Raw genomic sequence first — 20,117 nt, 5'->3', positions numbered from 1 at the left:
CGCCCCTTTTTCGGCGGCCTCGTCTCCCGCTCTTAACGGATTCTGGCAGGGGTTAAATATCTCCATATAGCCTCCGGAGGCTATATGTGAGGTATTTTTAGCCAAAATAGGTATTCATTTGCCTCCCAGGGCGCCCCCCTCCCAGCGCCCTGCACCCTCAGTGACTGCCGTGTGAAGTGTGCTGAGAGGAAAATGGCGCACAGCTGCAGTGCTGTGCGCTACCTTTAGAAGACTGAGGAGTCTTCTGCCGCCGATTCTGGACCTCTTCTTACTTCAGCATCTGCAAGGGGGCCGGCGGCAAGGCTCCGGTGACCATCCAGGCTGTACCTGTGATCGTCCCTCTGGAGCTGATGTCCAGTAGCCAAGAAGCCAATCCATCCTGCACGCAGGTGAGTTCACTTCTTCTCCCCTAAGTCCCTCGTTGCAGTGATCCTGTTGCCAGCAGGACTCACTGTAAAGTAAAAAACCTAAGCTAAACTTTTCTAAGCAGCTCTTTAGGAGAGCCACCTAGATTGCACCCTTCTCGGCCGGGCACAAAAATCTAACTGGCTTGGAGGAGGGTCATAGGGGGAGGAGCCAGTGCACACCACCTGATCGGAAAGCTTTACTTTTGTGCCCTGTCTCCTGCGGAGCCGCTATTCCCCATGGTCCTTTCAGGAACCCCAGCATCCACTAGGACGATAGAGAAAAGGGGAGTTACGTGAAATAGAAATTCTGATGATTTTAATAATTATAAACATAAAGGTGAGTGCAAGTTTAGAAAGTGAAGCTGAAAATATATCATAAAAGAGAAGCCTATACTTTGACATTATTGAAAAATGTGTGATGAGCTGAGATGCTTGATTGAAAAAAACACACATAAACGTGCGTCATTTGTGACAAAATGTGAATAAATTAATACTTGAAATTAATTAAAAAACATGTGGTGGTGATCAAACATGTGTGAACATGCTGCAACTGGTTTTACCTATATTGTATCTTATTAAAACTCACTTCGGGTTCTATGTATCTTATTATATGGGGGGGTATTCCCACCTTTGATCTTACATTTCGATATATCATGTCCTTTACCGGTTGGAGGGGAGTGTTTATGAGAAGACCTCTCCATCCCTTGTTTATTGTAATTACTGTTGAAAATAACTATTTCTGATTACATTGTCTGTTGTACTACAAATAATATGAAGTATACAGTCTAAGTGAGATAGATTCTAAAATTAGGACAGATTCAGGAAAGAGGGGGGAAAATTAATCTAAATGGTAAATATAATAATATCAATTGAAACTAAATCCATAAGGGATTGAAAAATAATTGGAATTAAAATAAAATGGAATAAAGTACGATTAACTGAGAAATCCCAGCATCCACCTGATAACACTCACCAATGGGTGTAGTTTAATAATTAAATAAACAATTCATCCATCACAGCACCATTGTGAGGGTAATAGATAGAATAATCAATAACTAAGTTTATGGGTCCCTGAGGAATCCTCATTGTGAACAGCAGAAGATAGCTACACTGGAGCAAAACAGAAGACACACTCATCAAAATTTAAGAAAAAGATGAAAAGTCCCAGGGAGGGATCGCTTTATCACTACATTATAGTAAGTTTATCATTGGAAATAGTAGATATCAATACTTGTGCCCCCAAGGCAACCTCTTGATTGCATTTATGGTTCAGATAGAAAAATGATGACTTCATGTTGGCACGTGTGGAGATTGTGGGGCATATTAGCTGAAATATATTAAGGAATCCTAAATCACTTCCTCCTTATGTGGAATTTAATGCCCCTCTTAAAAGAAAGGATGGATAAAGGTCCTTGATGTGAGCATTCCAACTGGTTTATAACTGTTAAGTCACAAAAATGGCAGATAGCTGTTGCCTTCGTTTAAACCATTTGGGTGTAGGCTGTCCATTAGGAAGATCATTTTGCACTCAAATCTGAGCAGTTCTCCATCAATGTCTCCCCCCCGAATTCCTGTTTCAAAATGCTTCATGCCAAATACTTGTAGGCCTTTCGTGAGACCATCATGATACCTTAGGAAGTAATTCGCAATTGGGGTGAGTGATTTGAACTTAGCTCTATCTTGTTTTGCGTTTCTTATAGTGCCCACATGCTCAAGCACTCTCACCTTGAGTTGTCTGATGGTTTAGCCTATGTATATCTTATTGCAAGGGCATACTATTTGGTATACCACCCCTGTTGTGGTGCAGTCGATATAGTTCTCTATATCCCATTTTCTGCCATAAGCATCATTATAGTCCGTCCTGGCCATCATGAATTGGCATGCCTTGCATTGTCTGCAACAAAAAGAGCCCTTCTTGTGATATAGTATTCTTTTCTGAGACGGTAAGTGACTCCTTACTAGGATGTCCTTCAAATTACGAGTCCTTCTCCAACTGCTCTGGACTCTTGATGGCAGTACCTCTTTAAGGTCCTTATCAACTGTCAGTACTGACCAGTGTTTCTGTAGGATACCATTAATTTCCCTCCACTTGTTGTTAAAAGTGCTGACAAATCTTACAGGTTCTTCTTTGGGAATTCTGGTTTTGGGTACTAATAAAGACTCTCTGGTATAGGATTTCACTTCACGTTTGGCAGATTTTATTAGCCGGTTACTGTACCCTCTTTGTCTCAATCTTTCACTCACTGAGTGAAAGATTGAGACAAAGAGGGTACAGTAACCGGCTAATAAAATCTGCCAAACGTGAAGTGAAATCCTATACCAGAGAGTCTTTATTAGTACCCAAAACCAGAATTCCCAAAGAAGAACCTGTAAGATTTGTCAGCACTTTTAACAACAAGTGGAGGGAAATTAATGGTATCCTACAGAAACACTGGTCAGTACTGACAGTTGATAAGGACCTTAAAGAGGTACTGCCATCAAGAGTCCAGAGCAGTTGGAGAAGGACTCGTAATTTGAAGGACATCCTAGTAAGGAGTCACTTACCGTCTCAGAAAAGAATACTATATCACAAGAAGGGCTCTTTTTGTTGCAGACAATGCAAGGCATGCCAATTCATGATGGCCAGGACGGACTATAATGATGCTTATGGCAGAAAATGGGATATAGAGAACTATATCGACTGCACCACAACAGGGGTGGTATACCAAATAGTATGCCCTTGCAATAAGATATACATAGGCAAAACCATCAGACAACTCAAGGTGAGAGTGCTTGAGCATGTGGGCACTATAAGAAACGCAAAACAAGATAGAGCTAAGTTCAAATCTCTCACCCCAATTGCGAATCACTTCCTAAGGTATCATGATGGTCTCACGAAAGGCCTACAAGTATTTGGCATGAAGCATTTTGAAACAGGAATTCGGGGGGGAGACATTGATGGAGAACTGCTCAGATTTGAGTGCAAAATGATCTTCCTAATGGACAGCCTACACCCAAATGGTTTAAACGAAGGCAACAGCTATCTGCCATTTTTGTGACTTAACAGTTATAAACCAGTTGGAATGCTCACATCAAGGACCTTTATCCATCCTTTCTTTTAAGAGGGGCATTAAATTCCACATAAGGAGGAAGTGATTTAGGATTCCTTAATATATTTCAGCTAATATGCCCCACAATCTCCACACGTGCCAACATGAAGTCATCATTTTTCTATCTGAACCATAAATGCAATCAAGAGGTTGCCTTGGGGGCACAAGTATTGATATCTACTATTTCCAATGATAAACTTACTATAATGTAGTGATAAAGCGATCCCTCCCTGGGACTTTTCATCTTTTTCTTAAATTTTGATGTGTGTCTTCTGTTTTGCTCCAGTGTAGCTATCTTCTGCTGTTCACAATGAGGATTCCTCAGGGACCCATAAACTTAGTTATTGATTATTCTATCTATTACCCTCACAATGGTGCTGTGATGAATGAATTGTTTATTTAATTATTAAACTACACCCATTGGTGAGTGTTATCAGGTGGATGCTGGGATTTCTCAGTTAATCGTACTTTATTCCATTTTATTTTAATTCCAATTATTTTTCAATCCCTTATGGATTTAGTTTCAATTGATATTATTATATTTACCATTTAGATTAATTTCCCCCCCTCTTTCCTGAATCTGTCCTAATTTTAGAATCTATCTCACTTAGACTGTATACTTCATATTATTTGTAGTACAACAGACAATGTAATCAGAAATAGTTATTTTCAACAGTAATTACAATAAACAAGGGATGGAGAGGTCTTCTCAAACACTCCCCTCCAACCGGTAAAGGACATGATATATCGAAATGTAAGATCAAAAGGTGGGAATACCCCCCCATATAATAAGATACATCGAACCCGAAGTGAGTTTTAATAAGATACAATATAGGTAAAACCAGTTGCAGCATGTTCACACATGTTTGATCACCACCACATGTTTTTTAATTAATTTCAAGTATTAATTTATTCACATTTTGTCACAAATGACGCACGTTTATGTGTGTTTTTTTCAATCAAGCATCTCAGCTCATCACACATTTTTCAATAATGTCAAAGTATAGGCTTCTCTTTTATGATATATTTTCAGCTTCACTTTCTAAACTTGCACTCACCTTTATGTTTATAATTATTAAAATCATCAGAATTTCTATTTCACGTAACTCCCCTTATCACAGTCCTTTGCATAATTCACAATTGTTTTCCACACTTCATTCATCACATACTTATATTATATGCAAAGTTTATATCCATATTCAATATTTGATCCTGGTGTAACATTAGGAATACGATCTAATATATTCTAGCGCCGTTAATATCATATATGCAATATTTTAATAAAAATTTTTTTTTTTTTTTTTTTTAGTGAATTGGAGGGAATTGTTGAAAAGGTTTCCTCCCAATTTGTCCTCGTTTTGTCACTATAACTATAATAGTAACATCGGAAGTTACATACAAGTGGGAAGAAGTCCCATTATAATTTGATAATTGAACATTTATGAGGCTGTAATGTAATCACACGGAATTACAAGGAGTACGTCAATACAGATCCGTGACTGGCCTAGATCCATCATGTGACTCAGAACGAGTCTGTTTTGCGTTCCATTTGAATTATAATTAAACAAGGAAAGCGTTCCATTGTAATCTAAGACGGCCGGTGAGAATCACGAGCAGGGATTGGTGGAACGTCCCGTTAAAAACATCCTGGAATGGGCAATCGGGTTTGCCTGGTTAAAGCAATTGCGAAACGTGCACGTCGGCGTTTCAGAGCGGTGCTGACAAGCCCGCTCACACTGATCACAGTGCAGGGAAAAAAAAGCTCTAATAAATAGAAAAAGATATATGAGAGATTAGGGATGGATGTTAATAGCAGGATATAATGTTATGTAGGTAGTATTGAAATGTAGCAAACGTTTTAGGCAATATACCGAGCAGAGCAGAATTTATATAGATGTGATATACAGCCGGTTATGAGGATTAATTACCCTTAGATACTCAGTGCGAACAAGGGGTAGTGAACTATAGGCAACCCTCAGTATCCGTATCGTGTCATATCTGTGTGACACGGATCGTTTCTCTGGTGCCCATTGAATATTAATGTAACAGTACATCTGACTCACTAATATTAAATAGCAATTATATACGTCAATTTAGACCTGTGTGAGACAGGTTTTCATTCAACTTTTTAACCCCGACTGGGCACGACATTATACGGATATTGATATGATCTAGATGAAATAGCTGCTATACATACGGGACATGTTATGTGCTCAATTTACGGCACACACAGACCCGCATTCTAATTGTGTCCATTGGTTAGGATATATGATCTGTTTTCATGTGGTCACACACATTGGACCAATACAATAATCCAATGTGCCCTTTTCACAAATTTAACAGGTTTACATTATAAATTCATTAACATATGTTAATTTAAATACCTGTTCTATATATGGGGCACGTCGTGAGTTGATTCCTAATTAACGGCTTACACAGACCTGCAGTATAATTATACCTATTGACCAGGGCGGCGCAATAGCGCTGTGTAAATTATTATCATAAGGTCACGCATATCGGATCATCTCAGCACTTCGGTGTGCCCCCCTAGTAGAATCAATTGGCCCATATTATAAACCCATGGATATGTTCCAATTTAAATACTTGTTATGCACATGTGGTATGCCTTGTGTTGGTTTCTAAATAAAGGCACACATAAACCTGCAGCACAATCACACCTAGAGATCAGGGTTGTGCAAACTGCTACGGTACAGTCACACATATTCGAATCTATTTTTAATAAAAGGCATATATAGACCTGCAGCACAATCACATCTATAGATTAGGGTTGTGCAAACTGCATTGTAAACCCACTACTATTGTGGCTTCCAATATATACGGAGCTCACAATTTTGGAGATTATATATTTTGGGTTTTAATAGCCGATGAACATGAGTGCAGTGGTAACTAATGAGTAAAATATTGTTCACACTGTAGAGCGAGAGGAGGGAATCAACAACCAATTATATGTACTGTAATGGATACGGGGAACACCAGTAACCCTTTGTAGTAAATTAATAGCAACCGGTTCTTGATAACCACAATATCAGTGGCACCATTTGTAACAAATAAGGGAACAATGACGGTTGCAGGTTTCTTGTAGAATATTCTTTGAAACCATTCAGTGCCTTTACATTATTTACAGTATCAGGTTTCCAAATACCTCCTCTTGTTATCCATGTGAGAAGTTCAGGCTACCTAACCCTACATACAGCTATTATACTACATTCATTGCTCTCAAATCGATAAATAAATGAAGCACAAAATTCAGGCACGGTGAATCAGTTTTTATTTTGTTTATAGCACCAATTTATTCACTATACACAAATAAACACATTGAATACACTTTTCTTATGTTTCTCAATTGCTAATAACAATTTTTATGATAGTATTAATAAAAGTTAGATTTTAATATATGTTTACAAAAAGAATAATAATAAAAATTCTTCTTCTTCTCTAAGTGCGCCAACAAAAGAGACAATCCTTTTCTGTCCTATGTTGTTCTATTATTCTCATTACCCTGGGTAAGAGAGGCAGAGAAGGGAACACATACACCGACTGGTACACCCACGGTGTTACCAGAGCGTCCACAGCTATCGCCTGAGGGTCCCTTGACCTGGCGCAATATCTTTGTAGCTTTTTGTTGAGGCGGGACGCCATCATGTCCACCTGTGGCCTTTCCCAACGGTGTACAATCATTTGGAAGACTTCTGGATGAAGTCCCCACTCTACCGGGTGGAGGCTGTGCCTGCTGAGAAAGTCTGCTTCCCAGTTGTCCACTCCGGGAATGAACACTGCTGACAGTGCTAACACATGATTTTCCGCCCATCGGAGAATCCTTGTGGCTTCTGCCATCGCCATCCTGCTTCTTGTGCCGCCCTGTCTTGTCTGACTGGATCAGCACCGGCCGGTGTTGAAGCAGGGGTCTAGCCTGACTTAGGGCATTGTAAATGGCCCTTAGTTCCAGAATATTTATGTGTAGGGAAGTCTCCTGACTTTAACATAGTCCTTGGAAGTTTCTTCCCTGTGTGACTGCCCCCCAGCCTCGAAGGCTGGCATCCGTGGTCACCAGGACCCAGTCCTGTATGCCGAATCTGCGGATCCCTAGAAGATGAGCACTCTGCAGCCACCACAACAGCGACACCCTGGCCCTTGGAGACAGGGTTATCCGCCGATGCATCTGAAGATGCGACCCGGACCACTTGTCCAACAGATCCCACTGGAAGATCCTTGCATGGGACCTGGCGAATGGAATTTCTTCGTAAGAAGCTACCATCTTTCCCAGGGCTCGCGTGCATTGATGCACCAACACCTGTATTCGTATTAAGAGGTCTCTGTCCAGAGACGACAACTCCTTGGACTTCTCCGGGAGAAACCCTTTTTATCCTGTTCTGTGTCCAGAACCATACCCAGGAACAGCAGACGCGTCGTAGGAACCAGCTGCGACTTGGGAATATTCAGAATCCAGCCGTGCTGTTGTAGCACTTCCCGAGATAGTGCTACTCCGACGAACAACTGCTCCCTGGACCTCGCCTTTATAAGGAGATCGTCCAAGTACGGGATAATTATTTCGGCCATTACCTTGGTAAACACCCTCGGTGCCGGGGACAGACCAACGGCAACGTCTGGAATTGGTAATGACAATCTTGTACCACAATTTTGAGGTACTTCTGGTGAAGAGGGTAAATAGGGACATGTAGGTAAGCATCCTTGATGTTCAGTGATACCATGAAATTCTCCAGGCTTGCAATAATCGCCTTGAGCGATTCCATTTTGAACTTGAACCTTCGTATATTAAAGTGTTCAAGGATTTCAATTTTAGAATGGGTCTCACCGAACCATCTGGTTTCGGTACCACAACATTCTGGAATAGCAACCCCGTCCTTGTTAAAGGAGGGGTACCTTGATTTCACCTGCTGGAAGTACAGCTTGTGAATTGCCGCCAGTACTACCTCCCTCGAGGGCAGCAGGCAAGGCTGATGTGAGGTAACGGCGAGGGGGAGTCGCCTCAAACTCCAGCCTGTATCCCTGTGATACTACTTGCAGAACCTAGGGATCCACCTGTGGGCAAGCCCACTGGTCCCTGAAGTTCCCGAGACGCGCCCCCACCGCACCTGTCTGCACCTGTGGAGCCCCAGCGTCATGCGGTGGACTCAGAGGAAGCGGGGGAAGATTTTTGATCCTGGGAACTGGCTGTCTGGTGCAGCTTTTTCCTTCTTCCCTTGTCTCTGTGCAGAAAGGAAGCGCCTTTGACCCGCTTGCTTTTCTGAAGCCGAAAGGACTGTACCTGAAAATACGGTGCGTGCTTAGGCTGTGAGGAAACCTGAGGTAAAAAATTTTCTTCCCAGCTGTTGCTGTGGATACGAGGTCCCAGAGACCATCCCCAAACAATTCCTCATCCTTATAAAGGCAGAATCTCCATGTGCCTTTTAAAGGCAGCATCACCTGTCCACTGCCGGGTTTCTAATACCCTCCTGGCAGAATAGACATTGCATTAATTCTGGATGCCAGCCGGCAAATATCCCTCTGTGCATCCTTCATATATAAGACGACGCCTTTAATATGCTCTATGTTAGCAAAATATTATCCCTGTCTAGGGTATTAATATTATCTGACAGGGTATCAGACCACGCTGCAGCAGCACTATTTATGCTGAGGCAAATGCAGGTCTCAGTATAGTACCTGAGTGTGTATATACAGACTTCAGGATAGCCGCCTGCTTTTTATCAGCAAGCTCCTTCAAAGTGGCCGTATCCCCAGACGGCAGTGCCACCTTTTTTGACAAACGTGTGAGCGCCTTATCCACCCTAGGGGATATCTCCCAACGTGACCTATCCTCTGGCGGGAAAGGGTATGCCAGCAGTAACTTTTTAGAAATTACCATTTTCTTATCGGGGGAACCCACGCTCTTTACACACTTCATTCACTCATCTGATGTGGGAACAAAACACTGGCTGCTTTTTCTCCCCAAACATAAAACCCCTTTTATGTGGCACTTGGGTTCATGTCAGAAATGTGTAACACATTTTTCATTGCCGAGATCATGCAAGGGATGTTCCTAGTGGATGTGTATATGTCTCAACCTCGTCGACACTGGAGTCAGACTCCTTGCCGACATCTGTGTCTGCCATCTGAGGTAACAGGCGTTTTTTGAGCCCCTGATGGCCTTTGAGACGCCTGGGCAGGCGTGGGCTGAGAAGCCGGCTGTCCCACAGTTGTCACGTCATCCAGCCTTTTATGTAAGGAGTTGACATTGTCGGTTAATACCTTCCACCTATCCATCCATTCTGGTGTCGGCCCCACAGGGGGCGACATCCCATTTATCGGCCTCTGCTCCGCCTCCACGTATCCTTCCTCATCCAACATGTCGACACAGCCGTACCGACACACCGCACACACACAGGGAATGCTCTGACCGAGGACAGGACCCCACAAAGTCCTTTGGGGAGACAGAGAGAGAGTATGCCAGCACACACCAGAGCGCTATATAATGCAGGGATTAACACTATAACTGAGTGATTTTTCCCCCAATAGCTGCTTGTATACACATATTGCGCCTAAATTTAGTGCCCCCCCTCTCTTTTTAACCCTTTGAGCCTGAAAACTACAGGGGAGAGCCTGGGGAGCTGTCTCCAGCTGCACTGTGAAGATAAAATGGCGCCAGTGTGCTGAGGGAGATAGCCCCGCCCCTTTTTCGGCTGACTTTTCTCCCGCTTTTTTCATGGATTCTGGCAGGGGTAATTTATCGCATATATAGCCCTGGGACTATATATTGTGATGATTTGCCAGCCAAGGTGTATTATATTGCCCTCAGGGCGCCAAAAGCCCCACCCCACCCCCCCCCAAGCGGCCTGCACCCATCAGTGACCGGAGTGTGAGGTGTGCATGAGGAGCAATGGTGCACAGCTGCAGTGCTGTGCGCTACCTTGTTGAAGACAGGAGTCTTCTGCCGCCGATTTTCCGGAACACTTCTTGCTTCTGGCTCTGTAAGGGGGCCGGCAGCGCGGCACCGGGACTGAACATCGAGGTCGGTCCAGTAGCCTAAGAAGCCCAAGCTACCACCAGTTAGGTAGGTTCGCTTCTTCTTCCCTTAGTCCCTCGCTGCAGTGAGTCTGTTGCCAGCAGATCTCACTGTAAAATAAAAAACCTAAAATATACTTTCTTTCTAGGAGCTCAGGAGAGCCCCTAGTGTGCATCCACCTCAGCCGGGCAGAAGACTCTAACTGAGGTCTGGAGGAGGGTCATAGTGGGAGGAGCCAGTGCACACCAGGTAGTCCTAAAGCTTTCTTTAGTTGTGCCCAGTCTCCTGCGGAGCCGCTATTCCCCATGGTCCTTACGGAGTCCCAGCATCCACTTAGGACGTCAGAGAAGAGCAATTGAATAACCCCTAAACGCATGTTTCTGGCACAATGCTAGTACAGTGTTATAACAGGTCATTGTTCAGGCATCAATACTGCCGAGGAGACTACATCCTCATTCACTGTAAATCTCTACAATGTGGGTTCAACAACTGACAGAGGTGCATTGTTTATGTAGTGACTTGACAACCAAACCATGTAATACAGATTAGGCCAATAGTGCTCAATTATGTTATTTTGTTGCTTGGGGGGAAAAAAACTGCCACTGTGCCAATGTTTGTTCCCATAAGTACGTGTTTCATATCTGCTAATCACGTTCCTAAACACAAAGTCTATGCACCACTGCTAAAGGAAGGGGACACAGACTAAAAGTTTAAAAATAGGTATAATGAAATGACCCCAAAACACTAGTTGTAGACAACCAGAAGGCAATAAAAAAAAGTCGTATGAAAATATACATGGTCCTGCAGAGCTCTGTTTTTACCAATCACCTAGTTCTCACCACGTTTCAAAGTTTATAAATAATGTCATGTGACAAAGGGGTCTATTTACTAAGCCTCGGATGGAGATAAATTGTACAGAGATAAAGTACCAGCCAATCAGCTCCTGTCATTTTTCAAACAACTTGTGGCATGACAGTTAGGAGTCGATTGGCTGGTACTTTATCTCTGTCGACTATCTCCCTTCATAGCTTAGTAAATAGACTCCAAATAACCCACAATAAATTTGTACCTCGTCATTATTACAACATGGAAAAAAACCATGCGTAAAAAGGTACACACCCATAACTTTTCAACATTAAGGTAATTGAGCTAAGTGCAGCTAATAATGCGCGCTTTATAATTTCATCCAGTATGTGCATCTGCACAAAGCAGGAACGTACTCGTCTGTTACCACGGACATTTCTGGCCAGACGTCGCTGGTCACGGGAATTAACCTCTATTTATTTCACCAAAAACTGCTTCGAAATTGTCTTTTTTTTTTTTTCCAACAGTGAATTAGGTGAAGAACATGAATTTAACCCTATCCCGAATGATTTTAGTTAAAAATAAATAAATATATAAATATGTTTTCTAAACATCGATCGGGAACATCACGACCATTGGAACATTGCACCTTTCACTTTGAAAGCCGGGACAGCCTCCAGATATAGAGGCGGGGGGGGGGGGGTTCTCTGGGGGTGGCTTGAGAGGGTTAATTTACACTCCCTAGCGGCTGCTATTGTCCTGCCGTGTTGACTGATCAGCAGTGATCGGCAGCACGGCAATCAGTAAGGGAGAGTGCAGGGAGGCAGATGGACCGTCCGGGTCTCTCTGACAGCAGGAGAGGGAATTTTCTCTTCCCTGCCGCAGCTAACAATATCTGACTGGTCGCATCCTGTGCGACCAGGTCAGATAGAGCATTTGCAGGCATGGTCGAATCTGATGAGACTATGCCAGGCAAGCGGTTAAGCACATGTGGTCCAGTAATGCCTTCCATGAAGTATTCCCAATATATAAGTGACAATGTAGATAGAGGAATGTTGACTGTCCGCACAACTTCAGAAAAGGAATATTCCATCTGTCAGCACCCACTATCAGACCCCGTTAGAACTCCGGTAATTCATGTCGCCTTACCATGAGCAGACTAGCTGGTGTTCAAACTGACTCACGTAATGTCAAATTTAAACTGAAGCAGGTCTGGCCATTTCAAAGACATCATAAGCTGGTTGCAACACCTACCATTTACTTACTGCTATCCCATTACTTTTTGCACTTCACTGCAGAATATATACGTATATATTTTAAATATGCATGCACAACAAAAAGCTTTAATTAGCTTGAAAACTGTTCCCTAATGCTGGTGACTGGAATCAGAAGGGGGTATGTGCACCTGCCCTCGACCTTCTGTAAACACTATGGCTTCTTCTCTCTATATTTACAAACACAGCCTTATTGTCCTTGGTCTAGGTTAAAGCACGTGCACCCTTCGCACCCCTCCACTCACAACTGAGTAGATCAAAAAGTGATCAAGCCTGCTTAGGCACATTCATGTGGTCAGCATCTGGGAATGCACATAATTTTACGCAAAACTGGAAGAAAAAAAATAATAATTGCAGATGTGTCGTCATAACGCCATTACTGCAGTCGCACAACATCCCACCTCACTGCTACAGGTCCCTTTACAATTCTGCTTGCACCAAGCTTAATTTTTCAAATGCGTCTTAATCGCAGTGTGACAAAATCGCATTGATCAATGTGTGCGCGACTGAAACCAGATCTGAAGTGCTACGATGAAATGGCCATGTTTTTTTTTTTCCACAAGCCCCGTTGTGCTTCACTATACAGATTTAGACGCCAAGACAAAGTCCAGGTTAAGAATATTAACTGCCCTTGCACCTCAATTGACGGAAGCAATATTGTAATAAAATGCGGGCCAAATTCCTCAAATTCAAAGTAAAAAAAAAAAGTGTCAATTTATAGCTGCCAACAGTGATTCCAAAAGCTATTGAATCTTGGGGTGTACTTGACACTATTTCACACACCGCTTTGGTAAGTGGCTTTATTTTTGTTGACTAAATAATGGTAAAGCAAAATCAATTACATACTGTATCTGTAACATGAGATTAGATTTTAGGACTTGGTGAGGACTGCTAATTGTTAATTAACACCTGTTCTGTAAAAACAGATTGGAAAAATGTGTACTGACATAACCATAGACATTGCGTTTCCATACCATACCTGTGTCAGTGCAGAACACTCCACGTACTTAACCGCTTTCAAGTCTCGGGCCAGTTTCTCGGCTGTCTCTGGAGTGATTGGTTTCTGTTTATTTTTTGCAAGTTTTTCAATTGTGGAGGGGTCATCCCTTAAGTCAATCTGTGTCCCAACAAGCAAGAATGGAGTCTTAGGACAGTGATGAGTGATTTCAGGTACCCACTAAGAAACACAAAAGTGTCATGTTAAAGCACAATATGAAAGCTTCTTCAAAAAGGTACAAATTTTTTTAATTTTTTTTTTCAATTACCTACCGGTAAATCCTTTTCTCGTAGTCCATAAGGGATATTGGGCAATTAGTACGATGGGGTATAGACTGGGTCAAAAGGAGACGGTGCACTTTACATTTCTTCAGCTGGGTGTGCTGGCTCCTCCCCCCTCCATGACCCCTCCCACAAGCAGTTATAGAGAATGGACACACTTGAGAGAAGGAACATAACAATGAGTGGTGAGATTCACCACGTCCCAAAGGTTCCAGAACGGGCAGGAATGTGCGGAGACGTCTTTAGCACTGCCTGCCCAGACTGGGTATACTCTGTGTCCAGGGTATCAAACCTGTAGAACTTCACAAAGGTGTTCTTCCCCAACCAGGTGGCAGCTCGGCATAGTTGCAAGGCCGAGACTCCACGGGCAGTCGCCCAGGAAGAGCCCACAGATCTCATCGAGTGGGCCTTCAGAGACTGTGGAACGGGTAAAGCTGCCGACACATAGGCCTGTTGGATAGTAAGCCTAAGACAACGAGCAATGAACTGCTTAGAAGCAGGGCAACCCTTTTTCTACGCATGATTGATTTCTTGTTCGTGCTCTGTCTTTCTGATCTGTTCTCTTGATACAGATCTTCAAGACTCGCACCGCATCCAATACCTCGGGAGGAGCAGAAGTGCCAGAACCTAACTGAACCACAATAGGTTGATTCAAGTGGAACACAGACACGACCTTCAGCAGGAACTGCTGCCAAGTCCTGAGCTCCACTCTATCCTCGTAAAAGACCAAGTAGGGTCTTTTACACCATAAGGCCCTCAATTCTGAGACACGCCTAGCAGAAGCCAGGGCCAGTAACATCACAGTCTTCCACGCGAGATACTTGTCTTCTACCGTCAGAGGTTCAAACCAGGAGGATTGTAGAAATTCCATCACTACATTCAAATCCCAGGGTGCCGTGGGCAGCACAAAAGGAGATTGCATGTGGAGTACCCCTTGAAAGGTGGTCTGAACTTCTGGCAACACTGACAATTTCTTCTGGAAGAAAATGGAGAGCGTTGAAATATGGACCTTAATGGAACCCAGACGCAAGCCCTTATCCACGCCATAAGAATGAAAAGTGGAACTGCGGTGTGATGTAACAGCTGCTCAGATAGTAAACTGATGAATTAAAATGAAGTGCAGAGCGCTAATATGGTGTATAGTGAACGCATTACCTGTGAAAAAAGAAGGGGTTTAAAACATTAATGTTTAAGCTCCTTAGTGAAAAGGTGAAGGACTTGCACTAAGAGTGTCCGTGGTCTAAGGCTGCGCGATCCCCAGCACGGAGGACGGAGGCCGCTAGCCGAAGCTCTGCACGGAGGAAGGTAGGCAGAGTTAGGGAAAGCTTAGTGAGCGGACCCGCTGTAGCTCAGTTCAATCAAACACCCAGGACAGCCTCAGAGACCATGGACACTCAGTGTAAGTCCTTCACCTTTTCACTAAGGAACTTAAACATGAATAAATTGTTTTAACCCCCTTCTTTTTTCACAGGTAATGCGTTCACTATACACTATATTAGCGCTCTGCACTTCATTTTAATTTATCCACACCAGCCTGCAGGAAACGTAAAAAACGTCCCAAGTGGAACTCTGTGTACCTTGCACCTGGAGACATATCTTCTCCAGATGAGGATGGTGTTTTGACATCACAGGCTTCCTGGCCTGAACCATGGTAGCAATAACCTTTTTGGAAAGGCCTTTGTGAGCTAGGATGTTATGCTCAACCTCCATGCCGTCAAACGTAGTCGCCGTAAGTCCGGGTAGACGAACGGCCCTTGTTGAAGATCTCTTCTCATTGGCAGAGGCCAAGGGTCTTCGACGGACATGTCCAGAAGATACAGGTACTACGCCCTTCAATGCCAATCCGGGGCAATCAGAATTGCCTTGGGATAATGGAATCGGCGGAAACAGGTAGACCAGCCGGTAAGGCCAAGGCGACATCAGTGCATCCACTGGCCTCGCCTGAGGGTCCCTAGTTCGTGAGCAATACCAGTTAAGCTTCTTGTTGAGTCGAGGAGCCATCATGTCTATTTGTGGGCAGCCGCACTGGTCGATGATCTGCTGAAACACCGGATGGTGAAGCCCCCACTCTCCCGGGTGGAGATCGTGACGACTCAGGAAGTCCGCTTCCCAGTTGTCCACTCCTGGAATGAAGATTGCAGACACTGCTCTTGCATTTCTTTCTGCCCAGAAGAGTATCCTTGACACTGCTCGCATGCAGGCCCTGCTTTGTCCCTCCTTGTCGATTTATGTAAGCCACCGCTTTGGCATTGTCCAATTGAACCTGGACCGCGTGATCCTTGAGTAGAGGAGAGGCTTGAAGCAGAGCATTGTAGATCGCCTGAAGTTCCAGAATGTTGATTGGAAGTAAGGCTTCGTGGGCTGACCACCTGCCATGGAACTGAGCCCCTTGGGCGACAGCTCCCCATCCCCTCAGACTCGCATCTGTTGTGAGGAGGATCCAATCCTGAATCCCGAAAGTTCGACCTTCCAGTAGGTTTGAGGACTGTTGCCTCCACAGAAGGGAAATCCTGGCCTGAGGTGACAGCCGTATTATCCGGTGTGAGCCAGACCACTTGCTCCTCCTGATTGGAATGTTGTGGCATAGAACCTTCCGTACTGGATAACCTCGTATGAAGCAACCATTTTGCCCAACAATCTTGTGTAAAGATGGATGGATATCAGAGTAGGCCGTAGAACCATTCGGACCATCTCCTGGAGCGTTCTTGCTTTTTTCCTCTGGGAGGAACACTTTCCGAACCACAGTATCCAGTAACAATCCCAAAAAAGAAAGAGAAAGAGAGGGGAGAGAGAGAGAGAGAGAGAGAGAGAGAGAGAGAGAGAGAGAGAGAGAGAGAGAGAGAGAGAGAGAGAGAGAGAGAGAGAGAGAGAGAGAGAGAGAGAGAGAGAGAGCGCTCCAGAGTGGGAACATTTGCTCTAAATGGCGCCCTAGGGCTGGGGGAGGGGCTACAGGTCAGAGCCTTATCCCTTTACTGGACTTCAAACACTGGGTACTGTGGGCCATATGAACAAGTATTTTTTTAGTAAAACTGACCTATGCCCCTACCCCGGTGGTCTCGTGGGGTCTCTGTACTGACACAGTGTCCACACCAGCGCGCGTGGCCCACCTCCTAATGGGTCCCACCTGGGGTCCCTCTTACCTCCTCCCTGAATGCGGCCACGCGATCCCGGAGAGCTGCAGCTGGTGTGCGTGCCTGAAGTAGAGAACGCGAGCCTCTGCTGTGAGCACCCGGCAACCAGGGACACGGGAGTATACAGTGCCGCTGGGGGAGGTGAGTGAGCTGCAGCAGATGTCGTCAGCATGACATCTAGCATGGACAGTGCCTCTGCTGCAGCCCTTGAAGTCGTCAGTCTTCACTTTTAAAAGCTCTTTTCAGGGCTGCTCCCCGATAGCTGCCTGCACTGCAGCCACCAACTTACAAACTGAGCTCCTGTGCACCGAGGCAAGGTTATAGAGGCGGCGGCGCTGAGCATCTTGGGAACAGACAAAGCTTTAGCCTGTTAGTGCCTCGGATCAAGATCCTACTCTACACCCTGATGTTATCCCTGTGGAACCCAGTGTACCCCAATGCAGAAAATAAAGTTTTAAAAGAAACTGGAGCTCCAGAGTTTTCTTCGGAGTGTGCATCCTCTCCTGAGGGCACTTTTTTCTAAACTGCATGTGGGAGGGGGCAGAGGGGAAGAGCCAGCACACCCAGCTGAAGAAATTGAAAATGCATCGGCTCTTTTGGACCCCATCTATACCCCATTGTATTAATTCCCCAATATTCCTTACGGATGCTAGAGAAATATACGTTATGGTAAGAACTTAACGTTGATAATAATATTTCTCCTAAGTCCACAGGTTCCACTGGGATACAGTGGAGCGACAGCGGATTTGCACAAAACGGTCAAAGCTTTTCGGCTTCCCAGCATGCAACGGGCCACTCCATATATCCCGCCTCCTGGCTTAGGCAAATCCGTTGTTTTCCCAAGTTCAAGGTAGGAGCATTAGGTAGAGCCCTAATCAGGCGAAAAGAACACACATGCACATCCTTGCGTACAAGATGGAAGAGGTTACTGAGTAAAAGGATCCTCAAATCAGGCGAGTCAGGGTGGGATCCCTGTGGAACATGTGGACATAGGAGAAATACTGTTATCAACAGTAAGTTCTTACCATAACCTATTTCTCCTGCAGGGTCCACAGGATACACTGGAATGTCCCAAAGCAATTTTAGTGGTGGGGTTGCTCCTGATTAGACAGGGGAATCCTTTGCCCGTATTCAGCATCCTGAGAGGCAAAGATATCAAGGCATAATGTCTAATGAATGTGTAAATGGAGAACGTGTCTACCTAACAATCTATTCTGCTGAAACACTACATTGTGCTGTACATAATGACCAACCTTACAAGTACAATGAGCAGAGACATTAGCCGGAAACAGGGTGATTAGCTTGAGAATATTCTTCTGAAATTTTCATCCAAAGCCACTTCACCAGTGTTTGCTTATCCGCAGGCCATCCTCTCTTGTGAAATTCAAAAGAATGAAGAGAGGATCCGTCTTTCTGATAGCACTGGTAAGATACAAGTAAATCCTTAAGGCACGGACTACGTCCGACGACGCATCTCCCGCAGCAAAGTCCGGCCCCTGTAAGACTGGGACTACAATTTCTTCATTAAGATGGAATTTAGAAACCACCTTAAAGCGTGACTTGCCTTTATATAAGTATATATAATAAGTTTTGGCTGTGAGATCCTCCCTGACGGTTGAAGTACGTCACTGCCATTGCATGTTCGAGTAGATTCCATCTGGATTCATCAGAAGGATATTTTTTTCCTGAATAATTGCCATATATATGACCAGAAGTTCCAATATATTTATTGGCAGGCAACATTTCTTCCTTGGTCCACTGCCCCTGGAAGCAACTCCTTCTCGACACTTCACCCCAGCCCCACAGGCTGGCACCCATTGTCAGAGTTGACATCTGATATCCAAAGGAGCCTTCCTTTGTCCAGGATAGGATGTCCAATAACCATCAAGCTACTGACCACCTAACTTCCAGAGGAAGACCATGACCTGCGCTTTTATTGTCCGATGAAAAACCTTTCTGTTAGGAAATGATCAGACATTGCAGATGTATCTAATGGAACTAAGTACATGCTATGTCCAATGTCTACACCATCAAACCCATCACACGCATTACCGTTTGACTGTGTAGCAACTCCTGAATCCTTAAATTAATTTTAGAGAATAGGATTTTAATTACCTACCGGTAAATCCTTTTCTCGTAGTCTGTAGAGGATGCTGGGGTCCATATTAGTACCATGGGGTATAGATGGGTCCACCAGTAGCCATGGGTACTTTAAGAGTGTGGGCTGGCTCCTCCCTCTATGCCCCTCCTACCAGACAGTCTGTAAACTGTGCCAGAGGAGACGGACAACTTCGAGAGAAGCACTTTACACAAATAGTGGCAAGATTCACACCAGCTCACACATAACAAGGCAAACCAAGCTAACCAGCTTGAAAACTCACCAACTGCTGTACAAGAATACTTAACCAAGTAACAAAAAACAGTACTTAACCAAGAACAAAGCAGTACTGAACCAAGTAACCACTGCAGATCACGAAGCGCTGGGCGGGCGCCCAGCATCCTCTACGGACTACAAGAAAAGGATTTTCCGGTAGGTAATTAAAATCCTATTCTCTTACGTCCTACAGGATGTTGGGGTCCATATTAGTACCATGGGGATGTACCAAAGCTCCCAGAACGGGAGGGAGAGTGCGGAGGCTCCTGCAGAACAGATTGACCAAACCGTAGGTCCTCAGTGGCCATAGTATTGAACTTGTAGAACTTAGCAAACATGTTCAACCCAGAGTAGCCGCTCGGCAAAGCTGTAAAGCAGACACACCCCGGGCAGCCGCCCAGGAAGAACCCACCTTACAAGTAGAATGAGCCTTAACAGATTTGGGACACAGCAATCCTGCCATAGAATATGTATGCTGGACAGTGACCCTGATCCAGCAAAAGATAGTCTGCTTAGACGCAGGACACCCAATTTTCTTGGGGATCATACAGGACAAACAGAGTCCGATTTTCTGTGACTAGCAGTTCTCTTCACATAGATTTTCAGAGCCCTTACAACATCCAAGGACTTTGACGAAATTGAGGATTCAGTAGCAACTGGCACCACAATAGGTTGGTTGATATGAAAAGCAGACACAACCTTTGGAAGGAACTGCTGACGTGTCCGGAGCTTAGCTCTA

At 44.3% G+C, this 20,117-nt stretch overlaps 1 protein-coding gene across 2 annotated transcripts in view; it reads right to left on the bottom strand.

Annotated features, from left to right (window-relative positions):
- CDC42 (cell division cycle 42) overlaps positions 1 to 20,117 on the bottom strand; it is a 208,867-nt gene that overhangs the window by 27,658 nt on the left and 161,092 nt on the right. For both annotated transcript variants that reach the window (XM_063942959.1, XM_063942958.1), the window contains exon 5: positions 13,575 to 13,772. In XM_063942959.1, coding sequence (XP_063799029.1) covers positions 13,575 to 13,772 — 198 coding nt within the window. The remainder of the gene's footprint in view (positions 1 to 13,574; positions 13,773 to 20,117) is intronic.

Source organism: Pseudophryne corroboree, chromosome 10 (genome assembly GCF_028390025.1).
Source record: "Pseudophryne corroboree isolate aPseCor3 chromosome 10, aPseCor3.hap2, whole genome shotgun sequence".
NCBI classification, from domain to species: domain Eukaryota; kingdom Metazoa; phylum Chordata; class Amphibia; order Anura; family Myobatrachidae; genus Pseudophryne; species Pseudophryne corroboree.
Note: the sequence above shows the minus strand (reverse complement) of the source record. Positions and strands in the feature narration are given on the sequence as shown.